The sequence below is a fragment of the Chiloscyllium plagiosum genome, chromosome 12, assembly GCF_004010195.1.
Source record: "Chiloscyllium plagiosum isolate BGI_BamShark_2017 chromosome 12, ASM401019v2, whole genome shotgun sequence".
In the NCBI taxonomy this organism is placed as follows: Eukaryota; Metazoa; Chordata; class Chondrichthyes; order Orectolobiformes; family Hemiscylliidae; genus Chiloscyllium; species Chiloscyllium plagiosum.
The window spans coordinates 29,057,688-29,076,562 of NC_057721.1; the positions used below are offsets into that span (position 1 = coordinate 29,057,688).

At 42.3% G+C, this 18,875-nt stretch overlaps 1 protein-coding gene across 3 annotated transcripts in view; it reads right to left on the reverse strand.

The window, feature by feature from the left end:
• Positions 1-15,420: 15,420 nt before the first annotated feature.
• LOC122555088 (zinc finger X-chromosomal protein-like) overlaps positions 15,421-18,875 on the reverse strand; it is a 51,652-nt gene continuing 48,197 nt past the window's right edge. For all 3 annotated transcript variants that reach the window (XM_043700764.1, XM_043700762.1, XM_043700763.1), the window contains exon 10: positions 15,421-18,105. In XM_043700764.1, coding sequence (XP_043556699.1) covers positions 16,910-18,105 — 1,196 coding nt within the window. In that variant the 3' untranslated portion in view covers positions 15,421-16,909. The remainder of the gene's footprint in view (positions 18,106-18,875) is intronic.

Here is an 18,875-nt window from a genome sequence, read left to right on the forward strand (position 1 = left end):
TTCACTTTTATTAAAAAACAAGTATGCAAGATAAGCCTGCAACTTAGGCCAGTCAGTTTAACCTCAGAAGATAAAATTTATTTGGACGTGATGGATTATTTAAAGAAAGACATTGTAGATTTGTTACCATAAATCATGGTTAACTAATTTGAAGTGTTTTGTTAGTGACTGAAGACAGTGAAAGTTATCTCTGGGGTTTGCCATGAATAGACCCAAAGTCTCCAAAAGGCTCATAAAGGTACTATTGACATAGTGTTGTACACAGGTGTGCTATACATGGTCTATGTATTTCGACGATGAACAGTGCTAGCAAAGTGGTGCAGCAGGAGCACCCAGATCCCATAATCCAGAGGTTGATTGATCAAAACCATCCTCTCCTATTTGAAGGTTTACTAAGATGAACCATGGGCTCTCTTGTGGTTTAGTAGTAGGTATAATTTCTCTGAACAGGTTGATTAGAAAAATAGGTTAATAGAAAGAAAAAAAAATTAAGATGAACCATAGGATTCTTGAGGCACACTGGTTGTATCCCTATTCTCTGAGCCAGAATGCATAGGTTCAAGTCCCATCTGCTCCAGAGATGTGTCACAACATGACTGAACAGATTGACTATAAAAAGCTAAGATGAACCCTAGGGCTTTGTGGCAAAGTGGTTGTGCCCCTAACTCTGAGCCAGGAGGCCTGGGTTCTAGTCTGACTTGCTCCAGATGGGTGCAGTAATAACGTTGAACGCATTGATTAGAAAATATCTGTCAGTTTGCGGCTGAAGTGGTGAAGTGGTGGAATTCCTACCTTTGGGCCAGGAAGCCTGGGTTCAAATCCCACTTACTCCAGAAGTGTGTCATAACATCTCTCAATAGGTTAGTTCGGAAAATATCTCTAGAATGAACCATTTCTGGTACAGATTGATTAGAAAATATTTAAGATGAGTAGCGTATGTGGGGAATTGGGGGTTCTGTAGTTCAATGCTACTGTCCCTAACTCAGAGCCAGGAGGCCTGGGGTCCTGATCCCACCAACTGCAGAGGTGTGTCAAAACATGTCTGAACAAGTTGACAAAATGTAGAAATGGGATCCATGCAGTTTATAAACAGAATCTTACAGATTGAAATTAGATGAAAAATCAAAGTTGAGTTGACAAGCTCTTGTTGTGCAGTAGCAGCTTCCTTACCTCTGGGCCAGAATGCCCAAGATCAAATAACACCTAGTCCAGAAATAATAGCAGCTCTACGCAGGTTGATTAGTCAATATCTACAATGGCTGTTACATGGTGTAATACTTGTGTTGTTGTGAAATTGTATCTAAGATGAATTGGGGGCTCATGTGGCACAGTGGTAATGTCCCGACCTCTGAGCTTAGAGGCCCAGGTTCAAGTCCTGCCTGCTCTAGAACGGTGTCTTAACATCTCTGAACAGTTTAATTAAAAATATCTCTAAGATTAATTGGGCTGGCCTGGCCAGAGACACCTATATATTGTGATTAAAAAAAACAAAATAGGGCTCTTATGATGTAATGGCAGTGGCTCTTTGATCTAGGAGGCCAGATTTAAGTCCCACCTGCTCTGGAGGAGGGTCATAACATCTTTGTACACATTGATTAGGAAAACTCTTAGGAAAGATGATTTGAGATTACCTATAACCACTTAGCATCTCTACTTGGATGCAAGATTAATGTGTTTCATGTTGTTATGGGAAAGAGGACAGAGAAAGTTATTTTTGAGTTCAGATTATATATTTCCCTGAAAGCTAATGAATGTCAGCAATGGATAGCAGCTCTGTGTGAGAAGCAGAGAGAAAAGGCTGCTAAACTGTGTGGTAAAAACAATGACTGCAGATGCTGGAAACCAGATTCTGGATCAATGGTGCTGGAAGAGCACAGCAATTCAGGCAGCATCGAGGAGCTTCAGTTGAGCTACCACAACCAGATCCAGGAAGCAGATAGCCATTCACTGATGACATGCATCCTTTGACAGATTACTGGAGGTTTATTCTGATAAGGGCAGGGGAATAAGGATCATTGGAACAGACTTTACTGCTGTAGGTGGATTTCTAGCTCTCAACATCTTGGCAAAAGTACCTGGAGACTGTTACTTGAAAATATTTTGTGGGACTGCGGGAAAATGGGAACCCATTGGAAACTGCAAGCAACTGTGGACTATTTATGCTAAGTTGTAATTCAATGGTGTGCGTGATGTGCGTCAAGTCTAAGAGGAGAAAGTTAGTTTTAAAAGTGTAATCCTGACCTGTTATTCTTTCAGCTATCAAGTAGAACTTGGAATTTCCTTTAAAAAGTTACAGGTCTCTAAAGGAATCATAGCAGCCTTTTATATGAGATTACAGATGTGTTAACCCTGAAGTTGACTATAAATCAAGGTGCTGCCTCCTGATCACAGTAACTAAGTTAAAAAAACAGCTACGCTCTCTGAGAGGGTCTATAAGGCCATAGTTTAACACCTCAAGTGAATCACAATGTAACACTGCCACCGTATCCTAATAAAATGTCAGCACATATTATGAGCTCAAGCTTCTGGAGTGGGACACAAGCATTCTGATTCGAAAAGAGACTACAACCACTGAAGCAAGGCTAATATCTTGATTGATTTTTCTTTTCAAATTTAGAAATAAAATCATGAATCATTCTTAAGAGAAAAAAAACAATGGAAAGTTCAACCACAAATGTATCAATAAAATAATTACTTAATACATGGAAAACCTACACATTTGTTTTACGCAAACTGTGAATAAGAAATCTGGGATGTGGAAGTTAAGATGGAATAGAAATCCCAATTGAAAGGATATGGAACAAGATCTGTAAAGTTGTTTTGTTGCTTTCTAAGAAATGCTTATACAATGAAGTGATTTTTAAATTACCTGCAGAGGAATACAACTTTTTTTAGAATTGTATCAGCTAAATAAATACATCTTCATGTAACTTGGGAGCTATTATGGCATAGATTTCCACTATAAAGATTGAAATGTAGTTTGTAAAATGGCTACTGTCCAAAACCTTTATTTACATAAAATCAGACGTCACAAGCATGCAAATTACTTGATATACATAGCCCCAGAAAGTCACACATGAACAAAATGATTGCACTGTTACAGATTAGAAAGAACAAGTCAGTCACTACATACTTATTGTGCAAATAGGCCCAGATTTTGGCTTCTGAGATAGTGCGGATTAGAAAATTTCCCAGCTCGCTACACTTGCCTCTGGATAAACTCCCCTATATAGCATGATCTTTGTTTTAAGGATAGAATTGGGCCCACTGTCCCAATATGCAGATTGGAGTTAATTGCAAGGATTACAGAGTCGAGATCAGCTGTTTAAAAGGCCTGCTTGACTTCAGTGGGACTATATCCTAGTTACTTACTCATATTATAGGTTGTCTTGCCCTTATGCCACCTTCCAGTCCTGCTGCCACCTCATATCTTCCACTCATGCTTAAAACCTCAATTTTAACTTAATGGCAAATACTACCAACTCACCCACCATGCTTTGTCTACATCCACTATGCCACTCAGCTAGTATCCATCAATAGCAGAAATGAAGTTCTGTATATCGGTTACAACAATAAAGGTAAATCAACTCCCATTCATGAAAGACCATTAAAAACATTGTAAAAAAAACCTCAAGTCATTAATCCCTTAAAAACACTTTTGATCTGTCAATTAAACTATAAATGTAGGTCTACTGGAGGATAATTATAAGTTGTGGAAACCAGTCAAGCAATAAAAATGATATATCACTAGTCCTCAGATGTATGACAACAAAAGTACTGGATCATATTTCTTTTCAACCTCATACTGCTGAAATTAAGAAGTTTTGTAAAGGGCTGTATAGTTAAATAATGTCACAATGTGAATAACTTTACCTCTCTGATAGAGGCAGACTATACATTTGTTTGGCATTAATTTAAAATGCCAGCTAAATCTGGGTTTCCCTCATGTATGAGACGTGCCCTGCCCCTTTTACTATCAGTGAATATGGGGATGTTCAAACTGGAGACAAGACTTCCAGATATTAGTTCCACTTAATATTTTGGAATGTCAGCATTATCTTGGAGAAGCTGTGAGCCTTATTCTATGGTGAAATGGGATTATGTCTGAATACTATTGAGAGGTTGCCTGTAGATTCCTGTGGCAACATGATTTCTGTGGGAAATAGTGCCATGATGAATGTTGTTATTGTGGTAATTGGCACTGAACTGTTGCATTTGTTGAGGGAAAGGTTAACCGCTGGGACTGATTATCACTTAGCTCTTTGCTGTGTTGGTAAAATTTAAGGCTGCTTTATGTGCAGGAGGTTTCAGTTCTGGCAATGACTTGGCAGCTTTAACTAAATGACATTTAGCTTTATATTGTTTTCCTTTGATCTGATCACTCACACTTGTTACTATTTTTAACTTCTATAGACCTTTAGCTATTGGAAAAGTAGTCTCGGTGCAGCATGTCTTCAGTAAGCGTTAAAAAAAATCCAAAGAACTGTGGATACTAAAAATCAGAAATAAAAACAAAAATTGCTGGAAAACCTCATCAGGTCTCGCAGCATCTGTGGAAAAAAAAGCATAGTTAATGTTTCAGAATACTGAGACATGATTAAATAGACAACCTTCTTTAAAGAACATTAGACTTTAATAATAGGATAATGTAGTGATTGTAACGAGATCAGCCAGGGGAATGTCACAGAATATGAGTTCCCTGGTTGGGGCTGCTATCCTGGTCCAGTCAGGGAATCCTGGCTGACAGATAAGGAGCGTCACGCATCCTATTCACTCAGAGCTGGCATGGAGGGAGCTGGGTCAGTGTCAAGGACACCCACATGTAAATAAAGGATGATTTGGTGATAGGATACCAGCCTCTGTGGAGTTATTTCAGTGGCGCTGAGAGAAAAGCACAATCCTGAAGATATAACTCACAGTAGTCATCTTTGAGTTGCATTTCTGGTATCATGCAATTATTTGGGTGATTGACTTATTCAATCCTGCTGTCGAAAACTGGGCCAAGTGGAAAGAATGCAATTTTTTTGGGCAAATGACAAGCAACAAGTAACTCTCCTGACAGCTTGTGGACGCACAGCTATTTTGGAGCCTAACTTTCTCTGAGGTGCCAGATATTAAAACCATTCAAGTGTTGACTGATTTAGTTAAGGAATATTACAACATCAAACCTGCTCTAGTTCTGAAATGCTATCCATTTTACTAGGCAACTTGTGAACTGTGGAATACATATCAGGATTTTGACTAGGTTAAGACAATTGGCAGAGGCATGTGACTTTAGGGTTAAACCAAAGTGAAATGCTGAGACACTGCTTGGTATGTAGGATTAATAATGTACCCATGCAAAAGTGATTATTAGCTGGAGCTCAATTCGACTTCAAACAGCTATGACAATTGGCTTTATCATTGGAAATTTCAGCAAAAGAGAGATCTAAAAAAGATATGAGGCAAATTTCTTACACAAAGGGTAGTTCACATGTGGAATGAACTTCCTGAGAAAGTGATGGATATGGGTACAGACATGATACATGAATAGGAAAGGTTTGGAGGGATATGGACCAGGAGCAGACAGGTGGGACTAGGTTAGTTTGGGATTATGTTCGGCATGGGCTGGTTGGACCGAAGGGTCTGTTTCCATGCTGTATGACTCTAGGACTCTATGACTCTAAGTGGAGTATGCAAGTCGCCTTGCCAGTCTGACTGACCTTGGGGAACACTTAAGTGTAGGCAAATGCATAGCCTCACTCAGGATGTATCCTGGACAGAGGGACTCTAGGTCAGTCCACAGCAAAACCCCAAAACAAAGCTAAGCTTCAGCCAAACAGCTAAAACTTTCTTCATGATCAAGGGCAGGAAGCCACTATGTTGCTGCCGGAATGTGGACTTGAGACAGTGAGAGCCTCACTAGACCTAAATTGAGTAAGAGAAGTCTTGGGCTGGTATGCAGGAAAATGTACACCCTGGAAAGTCTATCTACATCTGATTTAGAACACTTAAATTACTTAGCACATTCAAATTAGAACCAAAATAAACATCTGATTAAATGGTCATCTGGTTGTAATTGAGGTTGATATCATGATCACAAAACCAATCTTTAACAAGATTCGGTCTGAACTCCAAAACTTAAGTTTGCACAAGACAACAGGCGTTGCGAAAGCTTAAAGTGTCTTTGCTCTTTCTGACAAAGGTACCTGCCAGTATCCTCCGGTGATTTTATAGAGGTTTATAAAATTGCAACATTTAAAAGGCATCTGGATGGGTATATTATTAGGAAGTATATGGAGGGATATAGGCTGGGTGCTGGCAGGTGGAACTAGATTGGGTTGAGATATCTGGTTGACCTGGACGAATTGGATTGAAGGGCCAGTTTCTGTGCTGTACACCTCTATGTTGGCCAGACTGGGAACCTATAACACAGAATCCTGACAGATTAAGGGGACAACTTTGGTTCTGGTCTCCTACGGGACCATTTACCCTTGATTGTAGTAAAAGGCTCGGACCCAAGCCTGATGGAGTGAAAGTGGTTGAGATTCATCTTGATTGGGTCAATATTTTGAGATTTGAACATGGCTGCCTGATTAAGAACCTGGACATTTTTTTCAGTAAGGTCTAGGGACTATCAAAGGAGCCAAGGCCATCTTACATGTAGACCAGGAAGCAATCCCACAATTCTGAAAGGCCCGCCAAGTTACTATTGCATATAAGCCAAAGGTCTAGGCAGAAATTAGGAGGCTGGAAAACGAAGGAATCATCAAACCAATCCCATTTGCAGAATAGGCAGCACAGGCCGTACCAATTGTGAAGCCCGATAGATCGGTTTACCTTCATGTGGAGTTTAAACAAATGGTAAACCGCTTTTTGCAGCTGGATAAAACTAAACCCCTTACATCAAGGATTTCTACACAAAGCTGGCATAGGCCGTCCTTCACAAAAATGGACACAGCCATACATAATTGCAATTGTGACTAGATGAGGATTCCCAGAAGTATATTATAATTAATACTCATAAGTTTGTACTAATATAAGAGACTGCTATTTGGAGTATCATCAATTTTTCAGCGGACGATGGAGAACATTTTACAAGGTCTATCCCAGATCGCCAAAACAAAAACCCATCGCAACCAGAATTGAAATCTTTTTGGACCTGGAGAGACCAAATCACAGCAGAGGACGGCATATTATTGTGTGGAGCTAGAGTGATTGTCCTGAGCAAAGGTCACTGCCAAATACTGGCTGAACCCCACCAGGGTCATCGAGGGGGTTTCCACAATGAAGATGTTGGTGAGATATTATGTCTGGTAGCTAAAATAGATGCAAACACTGCCACTATGGTGGGACAGTGCTATGAATGCCAACAAGGACAGAAATTACAGCCAGCTGCTACCCCACATTCGTGGAGACGGCCGGGTAAACTCTGGACTCGGTTATACATTGAGTCAATGAAATGATTTGCAAATTCAATGTTCCTAGTCATTATGGACACCCACTCAAAGTGGCTGAACTTGCATAGAATTCATTCGTCAACTGTGGGGACAACAGAAAAACTGCACATCTTTTGCAATACATGGACTCCAAGAAGTGTTGATCACAGATAATGAGCCATCATTTACAAGCAGAGAATTTGTGTGTTTCCTAAAATTGAATGGTATTCAACAATATAAGGACAGCTCCATATCATCTGTCAGCCATTGGACTGGCAGAAAGAGCAGCCAAACGTTGAAGGCAGGCTTAAAATAAACAGCCTGCAGCTTCAATAGATACCAAACTGTCCCAGTTCCTTTCTCATGAAAGGACTACCTCTCATACAACTACAGGGATAACTCAAGCAGAGTTGCTAATGGGGAGAAGACACCATACCAGGTTAAATCAGATCTTTCTGGGCTGGGGGGAGTGTGAAACAGCATCAGGATTACCAACAACAGACACAAGACTCTGTTAAGCAAGACAGTTGACTTCAGGGTACGAAGTTTGGTGTAGTAACCATAGGAATTATCCAGCCTGAATAACAGGCATGATTAACACGATGTCAAGTCCAATGATATATGGAACTCAGGTACGCCTGACAGTCTGGAACAAGCACATGGACCATACGAAAGTTGCAAACTTGCAAACGGTACAGGAACAAAGCACACCTGGCTCATCTACAGCCTTTCTGACTGTTCCGGAACCCGCTGGCTCTCCCTCTCTGTCAAATGTTGAAGATACCTGGGAATCTGAGATTAACATGGCAGATGTTTCTGCCTTTGCCACCTGAAGAGAATGAATTTCTTCCAAGACACTCCAGATGCAGACGGTGAGCTATTGTGTGTTACATGCTGCCTGTATCAGAGACAGAGTTGGGAGGAACCTGACCCAGTCATAAATTGTCCCAGGTGGTTTAACAAAAAGAAGAACCAGGCCATGTCCTTTGACTCTGAGGGGGAAGTATGTCGTGATTGTTTTTTTTTCTTTTTTTTTTCTTTTTCTTTTTTGTGCAGGTGTGAGACCCCTCCTGTTTATTTTTTTTGTTAAATTTTAACCCCCTCCCAGAACAACTCCAGGGTGTTGGTCGACACCGCGTGCTCCTTCTCCAAGGACACCCGGGCTCTGATGTCGTGATTGTAATGAGGTCAGCCAGATGAAACTCAAATTCTCTGATTAGACCAGATTAACATCCCTAATCAAAGAGCCCTGGGTGACAGATATAAACAGAAGGGTGCCCTTTTGTGAAGGGCACTGCTTGTCACTGGCCACTCAGGTGTTTGTCTCTATTTAGAGTTGGATCAGTGTGGGAGTGTGTTTGTACGTGCAAGGACTCTCCTCCTTGAAGGGGACTGTCCCTGGACTAGCTGCCCCACATCGAGAGAGAAGAAGGAAGAAGAAGAAGAGGAGGAGGTAGAAGCAGAAAGAGGTGAGAGCTTTTGAGTCTGGGGCCTACTTTTGGAGCTGCAGCCTGGGCCTCACCCAGGTCAAGGGAGTGTTGCTGCTGACCTGGGGGCCCACTCCCACTGCTGGTCTCTGGGACTCCGCCTGGACCGGCCTCAGCTGTTGCTGCTTGGGACCTGCCTCACTGCTGCTGCCTGGGACTTGCCTTGGGGCCCCTCCCAGGACCTCCACCACTGCCACTGTTGTTAGAGGCCCATCTCCACTGCTGCTGCCTGGGATTCAATTTTGGGGCTGCCTGGGACTTGCCTTGGGGACCCTCCCCAACAGGTCTGCCCCCTCAATACTGCGGCCGAGGGCCTGCCTAGGACTTCCTGAGGCCTGCCTCCACCATTGCTGCCTGGGACTCGCCTTGGGCCCCTTCCCACAACCTCCACCACTGCTGCTGCCTGGGACTCAATTTTGGGGCTGCCTGGGACTTGCCTTGGGGACCCTCCCCAACAGGCCTGCTCCCACCGCTACAAGCAAGGGGCTGCCTAGGGCTTGCCTGAGGCCTGCCTCCACCACCGCTGCCTGGGACTTGCCTTGTCCCCTCCTCAGGACCTCCACTACTGGAGGCCCACCTCCACCGCTGCTGCCTGGGGCACAACAATATCCAGCAGCAGAGTATGGCGAGCCCGAAGGTCGCGGGGCCCAGCCGCACCTACGCCGGGGTAGCCGCTGCCTTAGGCTCGGCAGTCCCAACCCCGGCCGCAACCTCAACCCCCTTCAGGCACCTAACCAAACGCCTGGGGGTCAAGGCCTATCCACTCCCCAATATGTCCATCGAGGCCTGCAGCAAGGCCATGGCGAGTGTGGTCAGCCCACTGGCCATTGTCGCTGCGGCCCAGATGTACGGGAAGGTCGTTTGTTTTCCTGAAGACCGAGCAGGCGGTCCACCTGGCCGTTGAGAGGGGGCTCACTGTGGGCGGGACACATTTGCCCGTCGACCCTTTGGAGGTTACGGCCCAGAGGGTCGTGATCTCCAACGTCCCGCCCTTCATTTCCAGTGAGCTCCTTCTCCCCAACTTCAACACCTTGGGGGAGATCTGGTTGGGTGTCCAACCGCTCCCGCTCGGTCTTAAGGACCCCGCCCTCCGACACATCTACTCCTTCCGACGCCAGGTGTTCATTTGCCTGGCCCGGGAGGAGGTCACAGAGGGTTCTTTCACCCTCCTCCATGAGGGCGTGGACTACCGCACCTTCTGGACGGTGCACGGCGTGTGGTGCCACCTGTGCCACGAGGTGGGGCACATTAGAAAAAACTGCCCCACCCAGAAAGCTGCCCAGCCCATACCAACGGTGGTGCCGCTGCACCCCCTCCCCCGAAATCAACACCGCAAGCCCTGGCACCGGAGGCTTCCAATGCTCCAGCCTCTGGCAGGGAGAGGGGTGAGCGTCCGGCCGGAGAGAAGGCGCTCAAGAAGTCGCGACACGTCAGGCCTACCCACGGGAAAACCACCCTATCCCCTTCCCCGACACCTAGCCCACAACCTGCCCTGCCCCGACAATGCCCCTGCGGCCGTGCCAGCGTCGCCCCAGCGCAGGAACCCTGACCCCCAAACTCGTACCTGATCCTGGCTCCACTGACCCCATATCCACCCCCAACCCCGATAGAGAAACTCCTGGGGCTTCAACGCCTGCCCCTGCGCTGCAACACCTGGCCCGGGGCCCCCCCCAGCCCGAACCCCGCCCTACCCAGCTACACACTGGCACTAACCTGGGGGAAACCACCGCTGCCCCACCTCCTGCAGTGACCGTGTCTCTGGGCCCCTGCACCGCCCACCATCACCTGATAAACTAGGGGCGGGGCAGGAAGTGACATGGCTGACCCTCCCCACGCCCCCTGTCTTCCCCTAGCCAATCGTATTCTGGGAAAGGCTGGGGGGAGGGACCTCGAGCACCATTACCACCAAGGCGGGTGGGGAAGGGAAGACCCATAAATTCCCCCCGTCTCTCTGGGGAAGAGGCGCCGGCCCTTGGAGAGGATAGACACTCCAGCACCGCGCCAACGGCGCTGCTCCTCTCCAGGGGATGAGCCAACGGTGCCTCTCGACTGTCCCACACTGCGGCCCATCCTACCCAAACCCCCAGGCGCTACAGCAGGGCCGCCTGCTGCCTCAACTCCTCCGGCCCTTGGGGAGGACTTTAATAACCACGCGGGCTGTGGTGCGGGTGACAATGGAGAACCCTCTGCTGAGTCGTCGAGCGGCGGAGGGGAGCGGAGGAAGGTGTTATCCTCGCTCCTCCCTCCCAGACTGTTTTTCCGGGGGCCTTGGCCCTGGGGGAGGACCTTTTTCCCCCGAGGAGCTGGGCCCCGAGCCTCTGCCGCCCGACGAGCTGAACTCTGGGCGTTCCGTGAAGGGGTGCGCCGAGGAAGGTTCTGCCGGTGACCCTGGGGGTGGGGTCGCCGGGGGTTTGAGGCCAGTTGGCGGTGCCGGACCAGCCCCCATCCTCTTGGTGGGGGATGGGTCGGTGACCGAGGGCGACCTCCCGGAGGAGGGTTCGGGATCGGTGGTGGACACTGGGGACGACGCAGACTCTGTCTGCAGTGACATTTTTGAGTCCCAGGTGCCCCCCGTCGATCTCCCCCTCGGAACTCCGGGAGTTTGTCGAGGAAACTCGGAGTCGCTGGTATACAACATGGGTGCTGGGAAAAATATAAGCACTACCGCGTTTAGGTGGTAGTGTGGGGGAAGAGAAGGAAAAAAAACATAAACAGGAGTGTTAGGGGACAGAGAGAAAGAAAAAAAATAAACAGGAGGGTCAGAGGTTCTGTTGACTCTGAGGAAGTTGGACCAGTGTCAAGTACTATCCACCGGTAAATACAGGGTGACTTGGTGACAAAATACCAGCCTCCATGAAGATATTTCGGTGGCAACGAGAGAAAAAAAACATGCTCCTGAAGAAATTTGCTCCTAACAATCATCTTTGAGAAAAAAGAAATTTAAATAGAAGGGTTAGGGCACTACTTGTCACTGGCCACTCTGGTGTTTCCTATCTTCCTGGTGGTGGCAATTGAATAAAGATTCGTGCACCTTGTGTCTCACACCTGCACACACACACACCATGGGTGCTGGGGAAAAATAAGCACTACTGCGGTTAGGCAGTAGTGTGGGGGTTAAAAAAAAAGAAAGAAAGAAAAAATAAACAGAAGGGTTAGGGCACTGCTTGTCACTGGCCACTCGGGTGTTTCCTTTCATCCTGGTGGTGGAAATGGAATAAAGATTCGTGCACCTTGTGTCTTTCACTGTCTCACACCTGCACACACACATGGGTGCTGGGGAAAAAAATAAATACTACCGCAGTTAGGTGGCAGTGTGGGGGTAAAAAGGAGAAAAAAAACAAACAGGAGAGAAAAAAATAAACAGAAGGGCCAGACAGCCTATTTACTCGAGAGCTGGCTTAGTGTTAAGCACATTCCACATGGAAATAACGGGAGACTTGGCGATGGGATGCCAACCTCTGTGGAGCTATTTCATATAATTCTTTCATAGTTTCCATTGCTTATATTTTTGGTGGTTAAAATAGCTTTAAAGCAACATTGCAGCTAATGTGGATATGTTAGTCAGTGCAAAGTTTGATATGTAACATTTGAATTTGCTAAGCAGCCCTGAGAATATTGTGACGTTTGAACAAATGACGACAAAAAGTTGCAAACTTCGTGCTTTATCTTGTTTTGGAACAACAAAAAAAAAAGGCATTTTACTTACTTTGCTGCTAAAATAGTTTTCTGGGTTTTTTTTGACTTCAGTAATTTTCCCATTGATGAACAGAAAACTGTCCTGCAAACACTAAGTTCTGGCATATCTGCAAAAGGCTCTTTTTTGCTGTCAGTTCTACATTTCTGACCTTGATACATTTAATGAAATCTGGGAGATCCTGGTCATGACTTATTGGAAGTCTTCAGCTCTGTTATTAGCCCCAAGAACAAATTTCAGGCTTCTCAGCGTTGAGCTTTACATATTGTTTTAGATATTCCAAACATAAAGTTACTTTGCAGACATATTCAAAACTTTAATATTTTGTATTTTAGAGCTAGTAAATCATTTATGGACAAGGAGATCATCTTCATATGCTTCACAAGAAATTGGACAGAAATAAATCTTGGCTTAAGAACACTGGAGAGAAATGTGCAAAGTAGCAAAATAATTGCATTTTGCTGATGTTTTTAAAAGCAGCAGGGAAGGTTTTCAAGTAAAATAAACTGGTTTGCAGTTTGAGGCAGAAGTGGAGTGTCAACATGACTAGAGTAGAAGGGTCAGTGGGAGAGAGCTTGTTATTAAGGCAGTAAAGGTCAATGTGGAGACACAAAGGAAGATGAAATAATAAGGTTGAGTTGCTTGATGTGGTGATATCTGAAGATGAGAATCTTAAAATTGACACAGGAGGGATACAGAGCTTCAACAGGAAACAAGGTGAGGAAGTTTGGAAGTTCTAAGCAATGACACAGTGAAGAATTACTGACAAATAATCAACTTAGCTATTTTAAGTATGCTACATTAAAAAAAAATCTGTTCACTCACCTTCTGTGTTTCTGACTTCATGTTGTCATGATATATACACCAGTGGATGTAGACTAAGTTAATCGTCCTAGTACATAAATGATTTTATACATCTTTCCAAGATTTACCGCTGGATTGTTTTCTGTTCAGCCTGGTATCCCAGAGTTGAATTATTGACATTCCAGACGCTACTCACCTGCATATTTATACAATAGTGACAGCTCATATTATTCAGCATGCCTTTACTTCCAGAGTTGCCTTTCTCATGTTTGCTTTCTTTTGCTTTGTCACAATAAACCAAATGCGCTAGTATAAGAACTACACCCAAGGTATTTTGTTTTTGGCTTCTTTTAACCACCATTCCAAATACAAAGCAACTTAGACACCCTGCAAGATAGCCTATATTGTCAGATATTGAGGGAGGGGTACATTTTTACTTGGAATCCCAAACTGCACTGGAAATAGCTGAACTAACTATTAGGCATGTAAGGAACTATGGTACAGACCATTATGCTGCTCAACCATGACACACTGCATTAGCTGATGAAGGCTCTGTCCACTAGTTCCTCTGGTGGATATTTGTGTGATTTGTCTTGTTCAAATTTCATGTCTAGGTTGTTTTTCTCTCTCCAGTAAATGTTTATTTGAAACTGCTGATCCCAGCTGTCTGCAGGAAATCTTTGCCTTGGTTGCAGCATTGAAATTAATGTTCTAAGAATGTAAGGACAATGTAATAGCTTATCAAGAATACATTTAAGAGACGGCAAACCTATAAATGTTTATTGTAAAGACTATATTTGGCTACTACTTATAATACCAAATATTTATGAGCTATTAAAAATCTGTACAGATATGTATTAACTACCAGTGAACAGTATATTTACTACCAATGTACTTACAGAACAGTGGGGAAAATTCAGTAAATAATGCAAAGGAAAATAATCTGAATTTTATTTGTTTACAGATTAAATGAAGTACATTGCTAAGTACAATAATATCACAAAGGATGGTTTTGCTTACAGGCACAGGGACATAAAACTTTCTTTTCAAATCAGCTGGCATTTTGTTGAACACTCTATATTGTATCTCAGTTTAAAAAAATGCTGCACCCATTCAAAAGTTTTCCTCAACTGCCACAAAAATGGATTTAATCCATGAAACAAATTAATTGATTAACACCTAAAGAACTTATTCATAGAGTAATTATGTCTGCACAATAATCAACTATTAACATTTCTAATACAGTATGTCTTTCATTTTTAAAATAAAATTTTAAACATGTACAATTTCTCTTATTTCCCCTTCATCAATTTTCCATTATTCTGAAAATAGTATTAAATTGGAGCAGTGCAGGCAGTTGCGAAGATGGTCTGGACCATAGCCTCTGGCACTACAATTACAATGAGGTGTGCTTAAGCTCAACCAATAGCACAGCATCTGCTGTCATGTACAGTTCTAAAGGAACTTCCAAAGGTTCCTAGTATCAAAATAGCAAATGTAATATCATACATGTTTCTGACAAGACAGTAATTCAACTAAGTTTCACATGGCATATAGTGGATATTACAGCACTAAAGATTTCCTTACAAAAGTTCAAAAATGAGAATGGAGATTGTTGCAATATGGAGTTCACATTAAAAAGGAATGAGAGGGGCTGAAGTTAGCTAAATGAAACAGTAGAATATTTATATAACTACTAAGTAGTGTCTAATTCAATGCACTGCAAAATCTATGTTTTCAAGCAGATTTCAAATAATTAAGAGTTTACGCTATTTTGTAATAAGGAAGGAAAAGGTGGTGGTGGTGGGGGGTTAAATTGCAAAGCTTTTAAAAACTGCAATTTTTAAAAATACTTCTCATAGGCTCTCTTTCTGGAGTGATTTCAAATGAACTGTTTTCTGAAGAATTTTGAATATGGCTTTTAAAAAAGTCCTTTATAGAAATGGAATGTTCTCCCATTTTCAGCAAAAAAAATGCTTATGCATTGAAAACATGTAGCAGAATTATGAGTTTTGCCAGTTACATTATGATATAATTTTCAATTCTTCCATTTGAAATTTCCTTTCATTTGCATACCATTCATACTTTGCTGACGTACAAATGAAGCCAACTCATTGCATTTCAAACCTTACAGGATGCTGTAGAGATTAGAAGCAGGACATCATCTTGAAGCTCAAAAATGTTATACTGAAAATCCTGAATTATACTGCAATTTTATTGTTTTAACCGTCCAATTATATCAAGTTTCTCAAACAAATAAACTATTTGAAGGCTATTTCAGAAGATTATCAACAGTGGTTGTTCAATGTTATCAAATATACATTCTTTTTACTTTGTATGTTATAAAGATTTAGTCAGAAAGAAAGCCTCTCTTTCACCACACAATTCCCTGCAACACCCTTCCCAATACCCCAACACCTCTCCAACATTATGATCAGACTGAGGTACATCATGTAAAACATTTCCCTACATCTGGAGTTATTTGTTTTAAAATAGATTTTGCAGCTCATGCAGAACAAATACTACTAATACATACATTTTCTTTTAAGTTGCTGCTTTAAGATTAAGCTGCAGTATACAGAAAGCACAGAACTTTTTTTAAAAAACATATAGCGCTATTTGTTTTATTTTTACAAGATAAAGACATTGGCAAAATATAATTCTGGAAAAAATGTGTACACTTGTAAAAACATGAGCAATGTCATTTTTTTTTTTACACACCATATACGGAAAAGTAAATTTGATGAAATAATCCTGCCACAACAATGCATTGCTAGACCACATTTGACACAGAGGAATGAAGCACATCTGGAAGAACAAGTAAAATGTAGTTAGGCAAAGGCCTTTAGTCCCAAGGTTACATCAAGTGAAGATTTTTTTCCCTCTTTTTAAAAGATGAAACTGTAATAAAAATGTAAATCCAGATAAGGGCTGAAAACATACCATTACCATAATACACTGAAGCATCAAAAGCACAGATGGAAAAATAACTACAATTCCAACACCAAATGAAATTTCAAAATACAGGAGGATGTGCTGATAACATGAATTTCAGCCAGAAAACAGGCAAGCAAGCAAGCACATAAACTGTAGCACTTCAACAAAACTGAGCAATGATACAAACTAATAAAAGGACCACATTTGCCATCAATAATTAAACTGAAGCTAAATTGTTTCAGAAATAGCTAATTTTGGATTCAGTAATTATATAATGGCAGAAGCCAAAGCTGTAGCTGATTTGTTGTAACTAATTTATTACATTCATATCTTAAGATCTGACACCATATCGCAAAACCTGTCCATTTAATGGATTTCTATGTCTGTGGACATTAATTTGCATTTTAGACTAGATCTTCAATCTATGACAATACAATTGGAAAAGGGGATAAGTTAGTTCAATTATTGAAGTGAACTTAATTTTTAAGTCTTTAACGACAAATATACACAATATTCTTTACCATTAAATGGATGCACTGGAAGTAGCTGCTTCCTAACTTGGTAATAGTTCATGGTAACCCCTCAACCAAAACTGCATCCTTATGATGTCGAGAGATATGCTGGTTCTTTTCCGAAGGTCTTCGGAAGCCTTTCTTGCAGTAATCACAACGATGTGGATAGTCCTTTGTATGAATTGAAATAACATGCCGTTTAAAGCCTGAGGCGTCAGTAGTGCTATATTCACAGTACTCACATTGGTAAACCTTTTTGCCACTATGGGTCTTCATATGCTTCTTAAGTTCAACCTGTTGTCGAAAGCCCTTTTTGCAACGTTTACATCTGAATGGCAAATCCTTGGTGTGAACTGAAAGAATATGACGACTAAGAACAAAAGGGTCTGCAATTTTAAAGTCACAGTGCCTACACTGGTGCAGTTTTTTACCCTTGTGAGTGGACATGTGTTTCTTAAGCTCAGAGGGTCGATGAAAGCCTTTATCACATACTTCACACTTATGAGGATAGTCCTTGGTGTGGACTGAAATAATATGGCGCTTCAAATCACTAGAGTTGGAACTTCTGTGATCACAATGTGTGCACTGGTGGGTCTTGTGTCCCTGATGCATGATGGCATGTTTCTGTAGTTCTTTGGCATCCGTGAATGTCATCAAGCAATGCTCACATTTGAATGGTAGATCCTTGCTGTGCTTTGTCTTCATGTGAGTTTTCAGATTTGAGGCATCAGCTGATTTGTAGTCACAGTACTGGCACTGATAAGGTTTCTCCCCAGTGTGGGTTCGCATGTGTTTCCTCAACTCTGAAGGATGGCGAAATCCCTTGCCACACTCCACACATATGTGTGGAAAATTCTTGCTATGCACAGCCAAGAGGTGGCGATTCAGAAGCCCTTGTTCTGCAGTCTCATACTCACAAAATTTGCATTTGTGCATCTTTGTGGCTCCTTTTTCACGGTGAACCAATTTGTGGGAAACCAGTGCTCCTGGATGAGAAAACACTTTGCCACATTCATCGCACTCATAGGTCTTCTCCACTTTGTTCATAAGCATGTGACTCTCCAAGTGGTTGTGTAAACTGTTTTTCTTGTTAGTAGTGTAATCACAGTCAGTACACTGGTACTTTTTCTTGGTCAGCTGCTCTGGATGATTTTTCATGTGTCGCTTCAGGAAACCTCTGGATTTAAATTTTTTTCCACAGATCATACATGGATAAACAGTTATGGGATGTCCATCTGGCCCTATGATGATTGCTGTAACAGAATGAAGAATAAAATGTCAGTCTTCAGCACCAAATTATTACTATAACATCAAACTAGTACATCTGTTACTTTTTAATGGTTCCAGGGATATCATAGTTATTCTTTTTTATTCTTTCACAGTATATGAGCATTGCTGGCTTGGCCAGCACTAATTGCTGAGAGGGTAGTTATAAATCAACATTATTAGGTCTGGAGTCACATGTAGGCCAGACCAGGTAAGGACATCTGATTTCCTTCCTTGCAGGACATTAGTGAACCAGAGTTTTATAAAAATGACAATCTGCTGTTTAGGCTAGTTTATATTTTTAATTCCAGGTTTTTATTGAATCTGCCATGGTGGGATTCAAACCCACGGTGCTAGAATATTAGCTGGGGTTCTGGATTATTAGTTCATTGACATTATCATTACATTATTGCCCACAACAGACAGAAAGTGAATAACTTTCTGTAATTAAATTGTCTTTCATGCATCTCAACAACGATCTTAAAATGTTACATTTTACATAAGCTTCAAAATAGCATAAATGAGAAAGTTGCAAATCAAACCTCTGTCCTATGTAATAAAATAAATTAAATTACTTACTCAAAATAAAATCTCCATTCTTCTCCTACTAGGCCCAGGAATGTTGAAAAGAAGCAGCTGTACTCAAAAACGCTCTCAGGTAGCCCTCCCTCATGTTTCAACTAATAAGGAGCATAGTGCCCTACAATTCTGATCAATGCACTTTTTGTTAGCTGATCTAATCAAAACAGATATGAAT